We start from the raw sequence: 21,652 nt of genomic DNA, 5'->3' as shown, positions 1-21,652 counted from the left end.
AAAGAACTTCACAACCTTTCTATGAGTCTTTATATAGCTTGTGACACCCATATTACCCCCTTCCCATAGAGCCATTCATCCATCCATCTAGTTACCACGAGCAATTAATCATTTGTCACCATTGTACAGACACCTCCCTCTATTAATTTGTTTGCTGTGAACCAGTTGGATGCTTATTCAAATATAATCAGCATCTTATCTAGTATAGCTGTTTTGGAAATTGATTAAAAAGTTTATTACAATATGTGCAGATACTACATTTTAAAAGCAATCCTTAGTAAGGGCATTTAACGCAAGAGAAGTAGGTAGAACATGAAACTTTGTAGGAAAGTTAGTTAGTTAGTAACATATTCCATCATCTTGCATGATAGATTGTAATGATGTGGAACACGTCATTATACATTCACATCACAAATTAATTTGTACATTTTTTCAAACACCGCCTTAACGTAGAGTAATGAATGTCATTTTTCCTTCTGGTATTGTAATCATGTGTCTCATTTTTCCTCCAGAGCTGTAGTGGATTATTTACAACAAACTTCATGAGGGAATAAATATAATGTGAAGCAGTAGTCAGAATGTCCAACTCCTTAAACAGATATCTACAAGGTGACTGTGGGTGAGCACCACATATTCTCACAGCATGTTTTTCCATAATGAAGACGTTCTTACTTACTGAAGAATCACCCCAGAACTTTATCCCATGTGACAGTATTGAATAAAAATATCCAGAATATGTCAACTTACTTATTTCTCTCACCCCAAGATTTGCAGTGATTCTTAGTTTAAATGTGGCTGAACTAAATTGTTTTAGGAGTTCCAAAATGTGTTTTTCTCCAGTTTAAATTCTTGTCAATATGGACTCCTAAGCACTTTTACTTACTTTATTTTTACTTACAAAAGCTAGTATTTCTCTTACTTTGTTAAGGTCTGAAGTTATGTGGAAAAAAAAAAGAGGCTTCTCCTATATTTTACTGTTTCCTTAATTTTAATAAATGTATTTAGTTGTTACTGGAAACAATGAAATTGGGAAACATACGTATGTACTACTTTGGTTCGTGCTAATTTTATGTTTTGTTTTTACTAGATGAAAATTTGATCTGGGCACAGTTTCCTTCAGCAATTCATCCTTGTCTATAGGTTGTAGTGCACAAGTTCAAATAAGGTCACCTATTTTGTAGACATGTTTTGATACTAAGTAGGCTGCTTCTCTTACACAGCATTACACTATCTGCAACTAATTCCATTTCTTAATTTATTTACTGTAGTAAGTTTCAAGGAAGGCCTGAAAACTGGAACCAGTCTATATATCTTGTCTCATTAGCTCCTCAGAAACTCAATATCGGCACTGAATTCACTTTATTACCATCCTATCTATTACATAGTATGATGTCTGTTTTTTCAGAAGCTTCATGTATCTGATACTAATTCAAAATATAACTAAAAGTTATTAAAAATATTTATGACAGAAGAGCATTGCCTCACAACGGACATGTATTTATTGCATTTCCAGTAACAACAATAATCTCTCTCTCTCTCTCTCTCTCTCTCTCTCTCTCTCTCTCTCTCTGTGCACCTGCAAGCATGCATTTCTTCTTCTGTTTTCAAGCTTAAAAGAAATTGAAATGCTATTTGTGATAAAGGGGAAAAACATTTCAAAAAAATAAAATAATTTCTGTAGTGTTTTGTAATTTTTATAACAACATTTTTCACCACATTTTATAGTTTATGTTTAACAAATATAAATAAATAAAAACACCGGTGACAATGAAATGTGAAATGACTGAAGTGAAAAATACAACAAAGATAAAAGAATTGTGAATATGAAATGGATTGTGACTGTGAAATGAATTATGAGTGAAATGAATAATGACTGTGAAATGAATAATGACTGTGAAATGAATAATGATAAATGGATGTGAAATCCAACTATGAAATGAATTATGATTATTAACAGAAATATGAGAACGTATTAGTGGTTCTATGGCATGACAAAAATAAAATACAGATGAAAATATCCAACTCAGTTTACAAATTCTCTCTAAAGTAAAGTAGTTGCCATTTCACTTTAGTATTACACACTGAAATACAAGATCACAATAAATTGTTTCTGCATCCAGAACAATGCCACTGAAACGGAAGTTGTAAGACTCTCCCATTTCTTTGTACAATAGCTTAGAAAATTTTCTTTGGAGTTTAACACATAAAGAGAAAGATTTTGAGTCTTTTTAAAGTACATCTCTGTACATTCAATATGCGAAAAAGTTTGTAATGTACTGTACAGAAAGTGTCATGACAACATAAGTTTTTGTGTATATACAGTACTTCACATACATTTCTGTCTGCACTCTTAACACAGAGCTGATCTTATCACATTATAATCACTGCTATGATCAGAGGTTTTCAGAATAATGAAGAATGGCATTTGTGACTAAGGACAAAAGTGAGATTGCTGAATCAGTCTTTTAATTTTTTGGTGACCTATATACACCCATAAACAGAACAGCTTGTGACACACGGTCAAACAAGAAGTACACAAAAGGATGGTTGCACACGAATTTTGTTGGATTAAGAGGCCTTGCTGAACGGAAGAGGAATATGGCTGTTGCAGCAGCAGCTTCCGTTCCTTCTTCATTCACTTCTATCTTTGCTTGGTGTATGGCACTATTAAAGAACACTTCAGGTTTACCAGTAAACCCTGAATAATCAGCAGTTTTCTCAAAAGCATCACCTGCTCCAAGGGCTTTAAAAACCTGCAAAAAAAAATAAAAATAAAAATGAATAACCGCCACTGCATCTGCTCTTTACACACACCTAGAAATATATCAGTGGTTAATGCTGAAGTATTAAAGCACTTAAACAGAAATAATTGCATGTAAGAATAATGTATACTGGGTACCTAAAGTATGTAATAGACTATTTTTATTCAAGAGCTCCAATGCAGTACAGAAATGTTGATTGTGGAATAACAACTTTAACATGCTTGTAAGCTCAATCTGCTGCCTATCAATCTCTTTTTTTCAAAAGACATAAAATATTTTCAAATTCCTGATAATTTCTGTTGTTTGGTTTAGCGGTATCTACATCTACATCAACACTCCGGAAGCCACTATTACAGTGCACGGCAGAGGGCATCTGTTCATTTCACAAACTGAGCGAGGGAAAAACGACTATCTATATACCTCCATACAAGCTCTAATTTCTCTTCTCTTATCTTTGTGGTCCATATGTGAGATGGTCATTGGTGGCAGTAGAATTGTTCTGCAGTCAGCAGCAAATGCCAATTCTCTAAATTTTTATCATTAATATTTCTCTAAAACAATGTCCCTTCTCTCAGGAATTCCCATGTGAGTTCATGATGCATCTCTGTAATACTGATGTGTTGATCAAACCTACCAATAACAAATCCAGCAGCATGCCTCTGAACTGGTTTGTCTTCCTTTAATCTGACCTGGTCGGGATCTCAAACACTCTCCAATGAACATTTACTTTCCACACGAAAGTACTGGGTTCTATTAGTTAAGAAGCCTTCGAGCCACTCACATATCTAAGGATCTATTCTGTATGCTCATACCTTTGCTTTCCAGAAATATAGGAACATGAAATCGATCTGTTGCCCTACATCCTTGCTTTACAGGATATAGTGCGACAAAAGGGAAGCTGAGTTCTGAATGAGTGACAGTTTCTAACGTCATGATGGTTTGTGGACAGAAGCTTTTATGTCTCAAAGAAACTTATTAGATTTGAGCTTAGAATATTTGAAGAATTCTGCAGCAAATTAAAAATGATATTGGTCTGTAATGTGTGGGCCCAGTCTTGTACCCTTCTTATACAAAAGAGACACCAGTACCATTTTCCAGTCATTACAAATTTGCGAGAGATTCATTACAAGTGCAAGTAAGAGGCCAATGCCGAAGAATCCTCACTGTAAAACCAAAGTGGAATTACATCCAGACCTGGCAACTTATTCATTTACAACTCTTTCAGTCGATTTTCTGTATGATCCTCCCAAGTGAATATTTTTTTTTTAATGTGGCATTTAAAACTTCAGATTTTACTTTCCTTTCTTCACTACTGCACCAGACTGGTCACTGGGTGATTAAATATAAGCCTTCAGCATACTTTGTGATTTTGCACAGGACCACAATTTTCTTGAGTTCTTGGCAAGGTCATTTGCTAAACAATAGTGGCAGTAGTTGTATGCTTTGTGGATCAACCTTTTTATACAAACACAAGTTTCAACTAACTTTTGTCTGTTGACGTTTCTGCGTTCTTTTTTATACAGTTATAATTAAAGTTAAATTTATGATAACACAGCAACATATTCTTACCTGCTGCATTTCAATTCGGCTTTCCACAGTGAATTTTGGTATTTCAACTTCCACAGTCTGTGGGTACATGGCATCTTGTTCTGTGATTTCCCTCAGGCTGTCCACATCCAGCTGCTTAATTATTGCATCCACACCATTGCTCTTTAGAAATGGTGGCAGGAGAATGAACATACTAATATCCTCTCCTTTGTATGGCAGTTCCAGCACATGGGCTCCTAGCCTTTCAGAAATCACTAGAAAAAAAAAAAAAAGCTAGATAAATATATTTTCACATAGGGCATTTCCGAAAAGTCATGTGATGAAGCTATGGTACAAAATGAACAGCATTTATTTTTTTATGTCACAGGTATAACATATATTTCTGGAAACACAACAATTTCTCAGATGTTGACTGTATCATTCTTACATTTTTGGAATGAATTTAGTGCCTCGAATAAAGAGAGTACATGTATAAACAGGGAATAACTTACTGTAGTTAAATGTTCCTTTTTGTTTCATCATCTCAACCAAAGCCTGTTTTGAATGTGAGATATGAAAGACTTCTTTGTGGGTGTTTTCAGGCTGGAATTGTGACTGCCATTTTCCTTTGAAATATGCAGCATTCACCTAGAATGCAATTAAACATTTACTTAAATGCAGAACTATATCTTAAAAATTTATCTTATTTTTTAATTGCTACTGGTGTACATATTTCAGAATTAATTTCCAAACATATATAAGATATTATAGTACATTATTTTCACTTTCAACTCTTAAAAAGTAAACAATTTATGTTTTAAAAAATGACAAAAAGTATGGTCCACAGCTGCAGGTAACCACACCTTACAAGAGTTAAGGAAACTGCTTGACAAATAAAAGTTTAAAAACTATCAGAGTCAGAGAAAAGAGCATGAGAAGTACCCACCTGTTATGTGGACAAGTTTAGACTAGGATCTTTGCCTACCTTTGTCCTCATAACATGTGGCTTCTCTCAGCAAGGGGTCTGAGTGACCTGCCTTCCTTTTTAAGGTACCCCAACCTATCCCTCTGTCCTCTCTGAGGAAGGAACTATTAGTTACAAAAGCTAGGATAGTTTAAGTAACTTTATAGGTTTATTGGCAGTACTGAAATTTTGCCTCTTGAAGGTAAGAAGTGGTCAGCAACTTTGCCTCATAATTTTTTAATATCAATTTACAATTTTCTTATTTGACGTGTGATTTAAATAGCATGTTTATGACCAGGAACACATTTTAATGTATGATATACAGAACAAACTACATACTACGTATGGTGGGTGACTGGAGAAAGACGAAAAATTTAGGATGTAATATAACAGGATAAAAAAGGAAATTAACTGATGGGAAGCACGAGAGAATGATGTGGGACCACATTAATCACAAGAGGGGGAAGTTTTGCATAATAGTCACATCCCAATGCAAAATTTCTGTTACAAAATATGGAAGCCAGACAATACAACACTGGCGCAAATAAATTCACAGCTAAGAACTGTTATGGCCTAGTAGAATGAAATGAATTAGTTGTGGTATTTGTGACTGCTTACCAGTGTAACAGTAGAAGCTGGAGAAAGACCTTGTATGAGGTTGTTTATCTGTCCATGTGTTTGTTCAGAAACCCAAGCATTGATGGCTTTTTGTGCCGCCTCCACATTGGTTTCATAGTCAATGGATGCAAGTTCAGTGTCAAATTTCTCTGCAAGGCACGGCCGCATCTTCAGCTTGTTGGAGATGTATACCCTGTTTGAGCTGGTGAAGAGATGGCCATCCGAAGTGTTGAAATTGCGAAGGAACTTCTCTAGTCTGTAGGCCTGCCATGTTGCTGCTTTACTCTGTAACAATACAGTGTAATTTATTACATTACTTGTTAAATAATATCATTTGACCAAAACAATACACTTTGCATGATATACAATCATAATGGGCATTCAGCATTGTCAGTGTCTCACTTAGTACTACAGTTGTGAACATGGGTCTGCTGACTGTAGCTATGTGAGAGTGTAATTGGGAGGGAATACCTTTTTTTCCAGTCATTTCTGCCTACATCCTCCTATGTTTCTTTGTGGAGGGTCTTTAGCTTTCTGTCTTGCCTGGTTAAGAAATTTGTAGATATTTAAAAACATAAAGGGTTATAGTTAATTTTTTTTAACCCCAAGAACCTTTCACTGCACTTGGGACACTTGATAAAAGGCAGGTGATTGGTAACTGTATGCCATGAGCTCTCCTCTGGTATTGAAAATTTCTTCCACTGCCAAAATTTGAACCAGCTAGAGTTCGTGCAATATAACTTTGCCCCTACACAGAAACACATTCTCATCCTAACTGCTAGTTGATCCCGTCCCTTTGTTCCAAAAGAGTGGCTGCCTCACTTGACCTGCACACTTTGAATGTTCTCTTTACTCCATAGCATGGCACTGTAACCTTTGTACACTGTAGGAGCAGGGACAATTCTTTGTAATCAGGCATTTGAGCTTATATGCAGTGCCATTAAAGTTTTGTCAGAAGACACAAACAAGCAAGTGAAAGCCTCACTGGAAAGTATACTTCGGAGGGTTGCATGAAATGAACAATCAATAGAATAAAGAAAGAGGGGGAAAATGTAACTACTAGTACCTCCTACAGCTTCACTATTTTGGAAAGATGCGGAATAAGGAGAAAAGAATTTTTTACTTAGATAATGATGATGAACATGTTCTCAGAAGGTTGACACATAATTTGCACATTGCAAATATTCTTTACTTACATTGTCAGCTATTTACCTTTTTCATGCCTTTTTTTATCAAATTTCCTTTTGGAAGTACAGATTAGAATTGTTTTGCTTTGTCTGGTTACTCATTTATGTGATCATTTCTTTTATGATACTCTACTAAGAAGTTATTGACCATGGAGATTTATATTTGTTGAATTGTTGGTCGTACTGGCATAACCTGTTAATACAGTAGTTTGTAGACTCATTAGCTGCAGGTTGCAAGATATGTTAAGGATATTCAGCTGTTCAACTGCATCTCTCCTACCTCACAAAGGGGTCCCCACTACTACCCTTGTCCCTCCCCCTGCAACAGAGCATATGGTACAGCTATGGTACAAGCAGGGAACACGTGTGTGGTCCGACATGTCAAATGACCGCCGCAGCAGTTATCCCTTCCGAAAAAAGTACTTGAGCCGGTATGATTTCTCTCACCACAATGGACAAAGCACTGCCAAGAGTGCTTTTGCATTGCATCTGCTGCACCCTTTAACTCTACTGTAAAATACCCGTTGCCTTGAGTTCTTGGGAATAGGCACTTTTATGGATAAATACTGTACAGCCCACCAAGGGATTTCATTCTCAAGACAAAGGGTATCAGTTAATTTTGTATCCCAGACCACTGCATGACCCAACATCTGAAAAGGACTACCCTAGTGTCAGTCAGTGACAAAGCCACATAGGTGCTGTGTTAGCAACGTAACACTCACTGTGTGATTACTAACTGCCAAGCTTGCCCACACAGATCTCTACTGCACATTTTGTGCTCGTCAAGAGAATGCACAAAATAAGAAATTGGGTGGTACAAGACAATTATTTAGGGATTCAGCTTGCAGTGTACCAAAGGTTATGTCATGTCAGTATACATTGGTATTCGGATAACTGATGAATCCCAGTAAAACTTCTCAAATGATGGGCACATCCAAATTACCTGGATCACCCAGTCTGGACCTGCTGCTGAGTATCTCGTATAAGCTGCTTATATGAGATACTCAGCAGTAGCTCCACAATACACGAGGTCTCCCCTACCTGGCACCTGTAGGTCCACCCAGCTAATGTGTTGCAGCTCAAAGGCCAACCCACTTGAACTGGATACTTGAATAACAAACAAAATCTTTAGGAAATGTTTACTTATTATCAGCCACCAGCTCTAGTAGGAAAATGTATCTATTGCACTTCAATGACTCCCATGACTGTTAGCACCATACTATTACTCAGAAATTGCAGTAAGGTGGCTTTGGAAGCTGTCAAGCCAAACTGCTCCACTCAGCTATGGAGGCAGGTTCTCTGAAGAGTGATCTGAGTACAAGCAAGTATAAGAGGACAAGAGAGTGAAGGAGGACCCACCTGCTGTTGGGGGACACGGAGAGCACGTCGGAGTGCGGCGTCGGTCTGGTTGGCAGCACCGAAGTATGCAAGCAGCAGTGCCTGGTGCGTGCTGTAGGGCGAGAAGAAGAGGTTGGAGGCAGGCAGTGTGGCAGCTAACTGCTGCAGCAGTGCCACACTGAACGCCTGCTGGCCTGCCGACAGCTCGCGCCGGTCCTCGCGGCCCGCACCCACCGCCGTGTCATCTGCAGTCAAGCACTGCCCCCGTGCACTCGCCACCACCGCCATCAAACAGCTCAGCGTAAACACCCACCACATCCTGCCAGAACAAAAAACACACACAACTGTAATCAACACATCTTCAGGTTGTGTGTGCAGCACTTCCTCCTGCAAAAAGCATGTTTTACAAGAGCAACATTCTGGTCAAACTCAAGTAGTCAATGTTGGTGCACGTCACATGCTTGGAAGTGAATCAGTTGTCAACCAAGTGGTGAGTGGGTCAGTGATGTCAATGATCGATTGACTGGCCAAATATGTTCCAGAGTTCCTTTTACCCACACAGCTTTCTTGTCTCACTCTACCACTCGGGGCAAGTGAGTTTACTGCCTTTTTTCCTTTACCGTTATTTATTTCACCCCAATAACCCATATGAGCAGGGGAGGGGTTGGGGGAACTGTCAGCTGTATAGGCAACCTGCTCCTCAACCAACTGACAGTAAAAATTAAATGAGATGATAAAGAAACAAACAAACAGGGGGGACATTTACATTGAATTTTAATACTTTTTAGAGGTGAGAAATTAAACTGAAATTTTTAGATATATGAGAGATATGACCTCTTGCACTGGTAGTTAGAAGCAGTAGCAACAAAAGGTGGAACAAGACACAGAAGTGTACATTTAAAACTTGATGCCGAAACCTAATGTTTAAAAGAAGCAATTTCCTGTCATTAAGAATTGGAAGGACCAGCCCTGAGCTAAGGAGTCTTTTGTTGAAGGGGGAAAAGTTAGCTAGTGAGGAATATAGGAATGTGGTGGTATTAGGATGAAGGGCTAGTGCATAGCAATTATGGGGTAAGAGTGGCTGCTGGGATAGAAGAAGGAGTGGAGTAGAGGGGGGAATTTGTGATGCTAATAGTTGTTGGGAAGAAGGGGTTCAGGAAAGAAAGGCAGAGGGCAGAATAAAGGTGGAGGGGGGAAGGAAACGTGAGGAGGGGAGGGAGAGGAAGCCTTGATGAGGTGGAACGCATTGGGTGGGCTTACAGATGGTAGGATGGGTAAATATCGAGGTGGAGTTCATAATCTCGGGGGGGGGGGGGGGGGGATAGCTGAAATTTCTTTGGAAGAGTATGTGTACGTGTATGGGTGGTGGAATGTGTTTGTAAACATGTGGCAGTATAAGAGGACTGAAAAGTGGGGGGGTAAGGATATGATTATTGGAGTCGAGCTTGCGGATGGTGCAGATTGTTTGGAGGTGTTCAATGCGAGTGAGGAGAGGTTGGAATTTGATATATTGGTAAAGTGTCCTTGTGGGGGAAGGTAAATGGATGCACAAAGTGAGGTGGAGTGCATGGCATTCTAGGATCTGGAGGGACTGATAGAACTTGGATGCAGCAGAGATCCATGCAACATTTACAAAGCAAAGGTTGGGTTGGATCATTTTATAGGTGCCGAGCACAGTGAAGGGGTGAAGTCCAGCCACTTTGTACTTTTAGTCTATTGTGGGCTTCCTGTTGGATGTTTAGGAGGTAAGATTTCCATATTAGTTGCCTGTTGAAGGTTAGTCCAAGGTATTTTAGTGTGTTTAGCTAGATAGAATAGTCGTAAATGATGAAGTAGAAGTTGTGGAGACAAAAGGTGCATGTGGTGTGTCCTGTAATTATTGCCTGAGTTCTGAAGGGGTTAATCTTAAGAAGCCATTGGTTACAACAGGAGATAAACTAACTATGGTGGATTTGGAGGGATCATTGGGATTTCTGTACAATAGGGTGAGGAGAGCGGTGTCATCAGCATACTGAATGAGGCGGACAGGAGGGGGTGTTTCTGGCATATCAGCAGTGTATAAGAGGTAAAGAAGAGAGAAGAGAATGGAACCTTTGGACACGCTTGTAATGGGGTAAGGGAATTCGAGTTGTTAGCAATGACATAGAGTGAGCAATTGGAGACAAAGGATGTAATAAGGGAGGTATACCCTAGTTGAGTGGAAGTGAGTAAGTCTGGAGTTTGAAAAGGGGAATGCCATATGCGGTCATAAGCTTTCTCTTGATCAAGGGAGACAAAGGTGGCGGATTTACAGTAGCTGAACTGTTGATATATGAGATGAGTGAGTTTCAGTTGTTCATCAGCAGAGACAGAGGGACAGAAGGCACACTGGGTAATAGGAAGCAAATGGTGTTGGTGCTGAGTTTAGTGTAACGCCCCTGGCATTTTATTGCTATACTTAGTCTGTTACGGGTGATCTTTTTCATTCACACCCCCAACACCAAAGCAAACTACAACAGCGAATGAGACTCTCTATGGAGTAAACGCAAGGTATGCATTAGCAAACAGCATTTGGTCTTGTTCGGTTCACATTCATCTGCATTCATTATTTTCTGCTGGTTGTCGGTCTTTTAGTGAACCATCCAAGGAAGTTCGCAGCCTCTCCACTTCATCGCTAGCAGTACAGAAAAGTCCTGTCTGATATCTCGTCTATTGCACTATGTAATGTTCTGACAGAAGAATATAGACGGCATATGTGCTTCTGGGATCCAACAGATCTACAGCATGACTGCCGCCACAAAAAAAAAGTTAGGCAGAAAATTGCAGAAGCACTAAGAGGTCCTATTGGGGACGTGAGAAAGAACATAAATTCATTGGATACTTGCATCAGGCAGGAAAGTAGTGAACAAGCACAAGCTTGGTAATTCTTTTTACTGGAAAAGAACAATAATCTTCCTTGAAAGTAAACAAGCGTGATTATGTTCCTTTTATGCTAACTGAAATATAAATACCATCCTTACATTCATGGTATCTAATTATACGGTTGATATATTCCTCTTACTTTAAAGATTTCTGATAATAAATACTGTTTACCCAGCATCACGCTATCTGCTCTCTAACAAACATTACCACACATTTCATCAAGTAGCCTATATGATGAGTCGCATGTATATTTAATTAATCGCGTTTTGTTGACATTATCTTCCTTATAGTTCATTAATAAAATCCTCTAAATGCTTCGTATGTCACTTCATACATAATAAACTAACATATGGCAGCTCTTGAAATGGGAAACAATCACAAACGTAAATTTCTCCAATTCTTAATAACGAAGAGCGTAAATGTCAGCCTTTCCCCCAATTCTGTTCGTCATTGGTAAGAAGTGTTCTGCTTTTAAATTTCCTCGTCAACTGTAACGAGAAACCAGCGAAATGTGTATATCGACATATGCCCAAAGTTTTGGACTTATTGTACAGAAAACAAGAGCCTCAAGTGCACTACCTCCACGCGTTTCACGTTTTACGTCCAAATTGAAACACCTAAATGCTTCCTTTTCCGCGCCATTTTGATACTTGATCAAAACAGCGCACTCAACATACGAAATAACCGTCTCTGAATACCAAAGTTTTGCATCGTGGCTCTAACGGTGTAGTGTTGTATTCTGTGTGGTGGTTATTGGCGCCAAAAAGCAATAACGCACCATTCATAGACTATGTTTGTAATCTAGTGTTCTCTTCCATTCCTTCTTGTGTAAATCCTTTTTAACAGATATATGCAAATTGTGGTGAACACTGGCGAACTGTTTGCGACTGCGCATTAGCATGTGTTCGCCTCCATTTGCTACGGTGCTCCTTTTTGCTCTTTCTCGCGTTGTGCGTTTCTCTGTTTCAACAGAGAATTCTGTCGATACTGGTTGTCTTTTCGCCCTCTTTCTCAGATCTCGGGAAAACAGACTTATGGGAAGTAAGAAGTTTTAGGTTCATTCGACGGCAACAAAAGGGCGAAATGAACATCGGGCTTTTCAGAACACCCAAGCTGTCTTTTGTTTTTGTGGCCTCCATTTCGCAGTCGTAGTTTTAAAAAATTCATGTTATGCAATCTTTTGCGACAGAACAAAGTCTTATTTGGGACAGATCCCTTTCGCTCTATTTAAAGCAGGGATGCCGGTAAGCCGTTCGTTCCTGTAATTTTTTTACTCATATTGCATTACCTCCAGGAAATGAGACGGTGGGCCGTAATAGAACTTAGTTCTTATGAGCCACGGCAGTATACTTGGAATCGGAGCACGGGGATCGAAAATCGGAATAGCTTGTCTCAAGGCACCTAATTTCTGAACTTGCGCTACAATGCAGTCGCGGCAACAAGAGCCGCATGTAAGGCTGCAGGGAACGTAATTGTTTAGTTGTCTATGGTTCGTGCAATGAGACGGTGGGCCGTAATAGAACTTAGTTCTTATGAGCCACGGCAGTATACTTGGAATCGGAGCACGGGGATCGAAAATCGGAATAGCTTGTCTCAAGGCACCTAATTTCTGAACTTGCGCTACAATGCAGTCGCGGCAACAAGAGCCGCATGTAAGGCTGCAGGGAACGTAATTGTTTAGTTGTCTATGGTTCGTGCATTCTGCACTATATACGGGGCTTCATGAACGTACACATTAGTGCCTCGAACCTATTGCGACAATGCGGCTGGTCCCGGCGGAGTTTTCGAGTCCTCCCTCGGGCATGGATGTGTGTGTTTGTCCTTAGGATAATTTAGGTTAAGTAGTGTGTAGGCTTAGGGACTAATGACCTTAGCCGTTAAGTCCCATAAGATTTCACGCACATTTGAACATTTTGCGACGAAAGTAAACAATAATGTCGTTTTTTCCGTACGATTTTTTATTTTTGTTTCCCTCGTATATATTGCGTTTTTGCGGCATTAGCAGGTCTCTCTACACCCCTGATTTAAAGCAGGTCTCTACACCCCTAATTTAAAGCATCAACGGATCATTGTAACAATTGTGGTTTTCCTTACAAAAGAGTTTAACGAGATTTGGATCCAAGTAAGACTTTATATACAGTCGCATCGCATAACACGACATATCTCCCATACACGTTTTCAAAATGTTTCTGATAACATCGAGCATGAGTAAAGGGATATGCGTTGAGCTTTAAAGATTTGTTGGATCTCACAGTATCTACCAAAATACCCTGCTAAGGAAATGTAAATTGCCAAAGGAGGGACTTTTGAGGTGAGTGCAACGACTTAAAAATGATAAAACTACACTTTTCAAAAGAATTAGGGAACATGTGTATCAACGTCCGATATCTTATATCTATTTTGATACAAGTAGCACCTGTGATCTTACTGAATGGCTTGGGACCTTCGCTTTCAATGTAGGCAACAATTAAAATCATTTGCCATCTATTGGCTGTGTTATGAACTACAGTGCAGAGTAGCGGTGTCCCAGTCTTTTTTAGTGATGTACACAGATGGCATTTGTTTGTGGACATTGTATTCAACCAAGCACATGCAATGTGACATCTTAATGCAGTGCAAGTAGCAAGGGCGGTCTGTTTGGTACAAAAGGACGAACTTTCGGTCGTATTGCTGTAAATGCCACCGCCTCTCCGTGTGTCATTCGTAGGTTGTGGGTACACTACAGAGAGAAAGGTCAGTACATAAGGCAAGTTGGACAAGGTCGCCGACGCATTAGAATCCGATGTGAAGACCGATATCTGGCCATGTTTGCGTTGCGGCGTCGCACGGATAGCGCCAGAGCACTGCATGACGATCTCAGAAAGGGCAATTGGAGCCGCTTTGTCTGAGCAGACTAATGAACAGGTTAGAGAAAGGACCTTACGACCCACACGTCCTGTTCAGAGTACCTCGCTTGACACGACATCCTGCAGCTCGCCTTCAGTTCTGCTATTCCCATGTCAACTGGCAACTTCGTCACTGCGAAACGTGTTATTCATAGTATGAACTGATAACGCATCCAGTCCTCAATTATTGTTCAATGGGATATGGCAATCGCCTGGTCATGTTACCCTAATTCTTTTGAGGAGTGTATCTAACGTTCACGTAATGTTTATTAACTTGGTGGTATTGTATTAAGCTGCTCTTTTCTACACATCAGTATTTAATGCGTAAGGGCTGATAAGTGGATGCGATTCGACAACAATAAACTACAAAATTGCGGCGCGGCGTGACACCGCAGTGCGCGCCTAGCGTGGCTTACGTTGGATCCACGCTGCGAAGCAGATGTGGAACAGGACTGGGTGGCTGTAAGTATAAGATTCGCTTCTAGCTAGTTCATACAGGGATATCAAAAGGCCCCCTACGATCATATACCAACACCAGAAAAGGTCACGTTGGCAGACTCGCGGGCGAGACCAGTGGTCGCGATCACAATGCGATTATAAACAGGATCCAACTACACTACTGGCCATTAAAATTGCTACACCACGAAGGTGACGTGCTACAAACGCGAAATTTAACCGACAGGAAGAAGATGCTGTGATATGCAAATGATTAGCTTTTCAGAGCATTCACACATGGTTGGCGCCGGTGGCGAAACCTACAACGTGTTGACATGAGGAAAGTTTCCAACCGATTTCTCATACACAAACAGCACGTGTCCGGCGTTCCCTGGTGAAACGTTGTTGTGATGATGCCTCGTGTAAGGAGGAGAAATGCGTACTTTTATAAAAGTAGGATTGTAGCCTGTCGCGATTGCGGTTTATCGTATCGCGACATTACTGCTCGCGTTGGTCGAGATACAATGACTGTTAGCAGAATATGGAATCGGTGTGTTCAGGAGGGTAATACGGAACGCCGTGATGGATCCCAACGGCCTCGTATCACTAGCAGTCGAGATGACAGGCATCTTACCCGCATGGCTGTAACGGATCGTGCAGCCACGTATCGATCCATGAGTCAACAGATAGGGACGTTTGCAAGACAACAACCATCTGCACGAACAGTTCGACGACGTTTGCAGCAGCATGGACTATCAGCTCGGAGACCACGGCTGCGGTTACCCTTGACGCAGCATCACAGACAGGAGCCCTGCGATGGTGTACCCAACGACGAACCTGGGTGCACGAATGGCAAAACGTCATTTTTTTCTGATGAATCCAGATTCTGTTTACAGCATCATGATCGTCGCATCCGTATTTGGCGACATCGCGGTGAACGCACATTGGAAGCGTGAATTCGTCATCGCCATACTGGCGTATCAGCCGGTGTGATGGTATGGGGTGCCATTGGTTACACGTCTCGGTCACCTCTTGTTCGTATAGACGGCACTTTTAACAGTGGACGTTACATTTCAGATGTGTTACGACCCGTGGCTCTACCCTTCATTCGATCCCTGCGAAACCCTACATTTCAGCAGGATAATGCACGACCGCATGTTGCAGGTCCTGTACGGGCCTTTCTGGATACACAAAATGTTTTACTGCTGCCCTGGCCAGCACATTCTCCAGATCTCTCACCAATTGAAAACGTCTGGTCAATGGTGGCCGAGCAACTGGCTCGTCACAATACGCCAGTCACTACTCTTGAACTGTGGTATCGTGTTGAAGCTGCATGGGCAGCTGTACTTGTACACGCCATCCAAGCTCTGTTTGTCTCAATGCCCAGGCGTATCAAGGCCGTTATTACGGCCAGAGGTGGTTGTCCTGGGTACTGATTTCTCAGGATCTATGCACCCAAATTGCGTGAAAATGTAATCACATGTCAGTTCTAGTATAATATATTTGTCCAATGAATATCCGTTTATCATCTGAATTTCTTCGTGGTGTAGCAATTTTAATGGCCAGTAGTGTACATATACACTCCGTAACCCACCGTAAAGTGCCTGATGACGAATGCTTCGTACATAATGTTATTAGCCATTATATTCCCCATTCTATCTCGCATGGAGGTAGGGAAAAACGACTATCTACATGCCGTTGTATGCGCCCTTATCACTTATCTTATTCTCGTGATCTCCGCTTCTGATACACGATGAAAGCAGCAGGTTTGTCGCACAGCGTACCTGAATACAGATTTCTTGAAGACAAGGCCGCCTTTGCTTCCGAAGCTCGTCAATTAAGACCTCTGCACATCACTGTACCACTTTCTTACCGGGTACGCTGACCTGTATGGTCCCACAGAGATCCTCTGAATTAGCTCGATGTCTATTGCCACACCTACCAGACAAGAACACCGAACGCTGAAGCAGTACTAAGATTAGGTCGTACCAGCGTCTTGTATGCGTCTTCCTTTCCGGTTGGACGTGCCACATTTTCTCGAAACCTTCCAACAAAATAGTCACCATTCGGCTTCGTTACAGATGATTTTACAAGTACATCCGATTTCATGTCGCTTCTTATCATTACTCCAAAATATTTTAACGATGGCAAGATGTCCCGAAGTTTATCATATATTATAGGATATTTTCTCTTTGTTAGGGCATTTCCTTCGTTTCATTCACAGTTAATGGGAGGCGTCATCCAATATACCGAATGAAAAAATGGTCTCCGCCATTTTGCTTTTCTGGGGCTATAGCAAATAGTCTCACCTGCACATTAGACAGAAACATCACTGCATCCATCCACTAACCGGTCCGATGTAGGTGAAACAAAATGGTGGACCTCAGAGCCCTTCCATAAGGAGTGATAGTTGAAGAAAGGGCAGCTAGAAAAAGTGTACTAGGAGTATCAACTGTAACAGTGTCTCAAAGGAATACATACCCGCACTGAGCGAGTTGACTGAGTGGCTAAGACATCGAGCTCCTCATCGGGAGCATAGCGGTTCAGATCTTTAATCAGCCAGGCTCCTCTATGTTTTTTGTTTGCCTAAACCAATTTACACAAATGTTCTTCCTCAAACACTGTCTGGCGGAGCGTATGCATTGTCCTGGCCTAAAGACATGTGCGAGGATATAAAATGGAGTGGGCCCTATGTCTAGCTGCGGGCAAAAAAAAAAAAAAAAAAAAAAAAAAAAAAAAAAAAAAAAAAATCGTAATTTGCGAAACAGGGCGGTTAAAATATTTGCGTACCGTAATACAGCTGAAGTATATGGAATCCATTTCAAATTGGGCGCAAGGGGGTGTAGTATATGAGCGAACAGCGCAGTCACGTGTATGCAATTCCCGTGAGTCAGAGAACTGCCATAGAATCCTCAATCAGATGCTCTAAGAAGGAAACCTAATACAGAAATAAATTCCAGACGTCTTTCCAGACGTCTATATTAAAATCATTCAGAATTGTACATACAACTCCGGGATGGTTAATGCCTTCTCTACCAGGTATCACGTTTTGATTTGTGTAGTGTAGGTGTAGTTGCAGAAAGTAGGTGGAGGGGTGGACAGAATACAGTAAATTTTGCGAGTGACGTGCCTGACATCATCTTTCACCTACCAAGGGACGTCGTGTTCAAGACGTCAGCGTGTGTGCTGTAGCCGTAGCTAAGGGTGCGACAGTCAAAAAAACAAAAAAAGGAGCTCTTTGGGCTGCAGCTGCTGGCGCCGAAGCGTCGGCAGGCGCGCCTGTTTGACATTCCGGAGAAAGCGGCCGTGACGTAGCGATGACGTCACGCGCTGGCCACGCTCCAGTCAACTAGGTCGTAGGGTGCCTACGCAGCACGGGGTACAGCGACTGCTGGTTTTGGCAGCGTGGCTGCTTACACAACTAACGAGCGAACTCCACCTGCAAATGCGTCACGCTAGCTGATTTCACTTTCTGTCTCGCGCTTCATGCTGCTGCCGCGCTGTCGACGGTTGAGCGAAAAAGTACAACAGCTGAACACAATATGTCTGCAAACAACACAGCTCAAGGCGGGGCAAAACACACAAACCGAAAACATCCTTACCCTTGACCCTCTGGAAAGTGATCAGTTACCCAACAAAACCTACAACGTGTTGTGAAAAACGCTGGTGATTTCAACGCACGGTTTGAACAGTAACCCTTTTCCCATCGCATCTGCGCACTTACTGGGAGCGGACGGCGATCAAGAAGTATTGTGACATCATCCCCCCTTCCTTAAAATACTAACAGATCAAGGCAAAATGAAGCGCTGATTACTTTAAATCTACAAATATAAGAACGAAGTCTTTCCCGGTGACTTCTATGCATTTGTAGAACTCATCCCCTTCAATTCGACCGAAAACAATTTTTTAATTGAAATTTCGTTACGAAAGTTATTACAAAAAAGACTTATAGAACAGAGAATACAATCCGGCCGGGGTTGCCGAGCGGTTCTAGGCACTACAGTCTGGAACCGCGCGACCGCGACCGCTACGGTCGCAGGTTCGAATCCTGCCTCGGGCTTGGTTGGGTGTGATGTCCCTAGGTTAGTTAGGTTAAAGTAGTTCTAAGTTCCAGGGGACGACTGATGACCTCAGAAGATAAGTCCCAAAGTGCTCAGAGCCATTTTCAACAGAGGATACAGATTGATGCTGAAACCAGCGTACTTCTTGTGCGTTCTCAATTACGTGCAGTGGAAATTATTTTTCACGGAGGCGCTAGAGAAGAGAAGAAGTTTCTTACATTGTTTCCAGACATCTTATCGCCACAAGGAAAATTACATTAACATAAAAAAGCGAAGATATTTAAACGGAAATTATGGCTTGTACACAATACCGTTTTACTACGCAGGGTCCTACTGCAAGAAGTAAGGCATATTAAAGTGTTTAACAGCATACTAAACAGTTTTAACATATCCTCTAGCATAAGCGTCCGCAAAAGAGAGGGGCGTGGGCGGCGGGTGGAGAAAGTGAGGACATTTGCCCCCTCCTGAAATCTGGGCGTACATTTTATATGTATCACGAAATTCTCGCTTATATCTACCAGTAATTGTCTGTAATTTTAGAAAATCGCAGATTTGGTATTGGCGAGCGCTACAAGAAATGCTTGGATTTTTTGAAAACTATTTCTGTTTCTTCGGTTTCATGAGTGTTAATTTGGCATTGTTCTTGACTGCTTTTGTTGCTATTCAGCAAGGGTTTACTCAACCATTCAGACATCTTTCTGTTTCAGATTTTTTAAATTTTCAGTGAAAACTTAACACCATTGGTTTATGAAGAAATATTTGCTATGAAAATCTCGTTGAATACTCTGAATCTGACCTTTATGAAGATGAAATTTCAGATCGTTGGATCAAAAATGGTGGCATTCATATTCATATTAATACTATAAAAATAAGTAACAATGAAATAAGCTAACCATTTATGCACCATAGTAGTCTACCTATAAACACTGAGTGAATGTTTATCAGTCGTTTGAGATTCAATAGGTTTTGTGCAATTCCTGTCAAATTTAGTTTTTGGGATACTAAGTTCTCAAACTCACAGAACAAGTTATAAAAAATAGCCGTGTTACTATTTTCTCCCTTCTTGGATGAATTTCTGCGGACACTCACGTCCTCCACATCGGGATTATCAGCGACTGGCGAATGCCTTTGTCTCTCAAAGAATCAGGCTTACCCTCTAGAAGTAGTATGACTGGAAGATTATCTGAAATCTTTCCACGTGAATACAAGTCCTTTGTACAGATATCTGCTGCACTTCTTTCTCAAAAACCTAAAAACTAGCTTAGACAGCTTGTAAATAGTTGAATATGATACTGTAGATGAATGATGAGGCCAGATTAACTTGTCGGTATCTGATATATGGGAAAATAAAGATTTTTCTGAAATACATTTAACCATAAAGAAATGAAGTAATGATGAACATGTACTTTACGAACATCCGATACAGTACTTTTGGATTCCACCCGCCTGCTCTCTTTCGGTAGGAAGTCCCGAATGAACTTGTTAAAGAAAGAACACGATAGACTGACCACGAGGATCCCAAGTAGGAGACTATTAAATGTCCGTTGCTATTGCTGATACGTGTGAAGCAAGGGACTTTAGAACGTCTGTCCTCAGAAAGCAGAATATGATAACATTATTTTGAGTAACTGCCCTTTCACAAATTTTGGTATTACGGTAAAGTGACAGGTGTTGTGCGTTATGAGTAGAATTAAAATGTTCGCAACTTAGAGCGGAAAAGTTCAGATGTGTGTGTATTCCTAAGGGACCAAACTTCTGAAAGCAGTTCGTGTCATGCCGCCTCAAAGCACGCGGCCACTCCGCGCAGTAAGGGTGGCACTTACACATTGGTTATGTGTGCTTCAACTAAGTGGAATACGCAACTTTCTAGCGATAGTGAGAGCAGTTCGTTCCAAGCGTCTAGATGTCAGTTTTACACAAATTGCCCTTTTTTTTTAGAGCAGGTAAATAAACACGTTCCCCAGGAGAGATACCGATTTACAATAACACAGTACATCGACACGGTGCCCTTCTCAGACAGTAATTTCTAAATCACTCCATTTGTGAGAACAGTTTTATTTACACTGTAGACTATGATGAAACTGTGATTATTATTGTTCAAAACTGGCCAAGTGCACTCTCCCACGATCTAATCCTATACGGGATGGAGACGAGAGCAGTTTGATTACCGCCAGCCTGGAGCATTTAAAAAGTCGTTCTTCCAACGCGCCGCATATGAATGGAACGGGAAGAAGACCTAATAACTGGTACAGTCGGGAGTAACCTCTGCCAAGCACTACACAGTGGTTTGCGGAGTATGGATGTAGATGTAGTAGACGAGACATGACAATGCAAACAGGACTTACGTCACTGTCATTACACTTGTCATTATTTATAACTGGAATACGGAAATAATTCACTCAGAAATAGGACATAAACATCACAGAGGTTAACGTTTTTAAAGAATGTTCTGGCAGAATGTAAGTACTTTAGCTGTAACGGAGACCACTCACCGAAAACCAAAACCGTTGAGTTGTTGACGGCACACATAGAGAAGCAAGCAAACTTGCTAGCTTTCGCAGCAATGGTTTTCCGAGCTAGAGTACACACACACACACACACACACACACACACACACACACACACACACAGAGAGAGAGAGAGAGAGAGAGAGAGAGAGGTTAAAAAATGATATCTCCGAAAGCAAGCAAGTTTGCTTTCTTACTTGTGTGCGCCTGTCGACGATTCAACGCTTCTGCTTTTCGGTGTGTGGTCTCCTTTACTCCTAAAGAATTTACAAAAGTTGTTTCCCGCTTTTAAAAGCAGTAATCTCATTTAACTTTCTTGTCATGTGAGCTCCATCTACAAACTTCGAAATTCGGAAGTGAGTTCTCCGACTCCCATGTTGTCTACACGACTCAAGCTTCTTGGTGGCCGTAGTAGGATCTAGTCAAAAATATTAAAAAACTAAAAATATAAAAATAAATGAAATATA

At 40.9% G+C, this 21,652-nt stretch overlaps 1 protein-coding gene across 1 annotated transcript in view; it reads right to left on the bottom strand.

Moving 5' to 3' along the window:
• Positions 1 to 2,011: 2,011 nt before the first annotated feature.
• Positions 2,012 to 21,652, bottom strand: part of LOC126235974 (serine protease inhibitor 88Ea-like) — a 32,863-nt gene continuing 13,222 nt past the window's right edge. The window contains exons 2-6 of the mRNA XM_049944949.1: positions 8,418 to 8,715; positions 5,872 to 6,156; positions 4,802 to 4,937; positions 4,332 to 4,564; positions 2,012 to 2,753 (exon numbers count right to left, since the gene is read on the bottom strand). Coding sequence (XP_049800906.1) covers positions 2,466 to 2,753; positions 4,332 to 4,564; positions 4,802 to 4,937; positions 5,872 to 6,156; positions 8,418 to 8,714 — 1,239 coding nt within the window. The 5' untranslated portion in view covers position 8,715 and the 3' untranslated portion in view covers positions 2,012 to 2,465. The remainder of the gene's footprint in view (positions 2,754 to 4,331; positions 4,565 to 4,801; positions 4,938 to 5,871; positions 6,157 to 8,417; positions 8,716 to 21,652) is intronic.

Source organism: Schistocerca nitens, chromosome 2, assembly GCF_023898315.1.
Source record: "Schistocerca nitens isolate TAMUIC-IGC-003100 chromosome 2, iqSchNite1.1, whole genome shotgun sequence".
In the NCBI taxonomy this organism is placed as follows: domain Eukaryota; kingdom Metazoa; phylum Arthropoda; class Insecta; order Orthoptera; family Acrididae; genus Schistocerca; species Schistocerca nitens.
The sequence above is the reverse complement of the archived record's forward strand: the minus strand, read 5'-3'. Positions and strand labels throughout refer to the sequence as shown.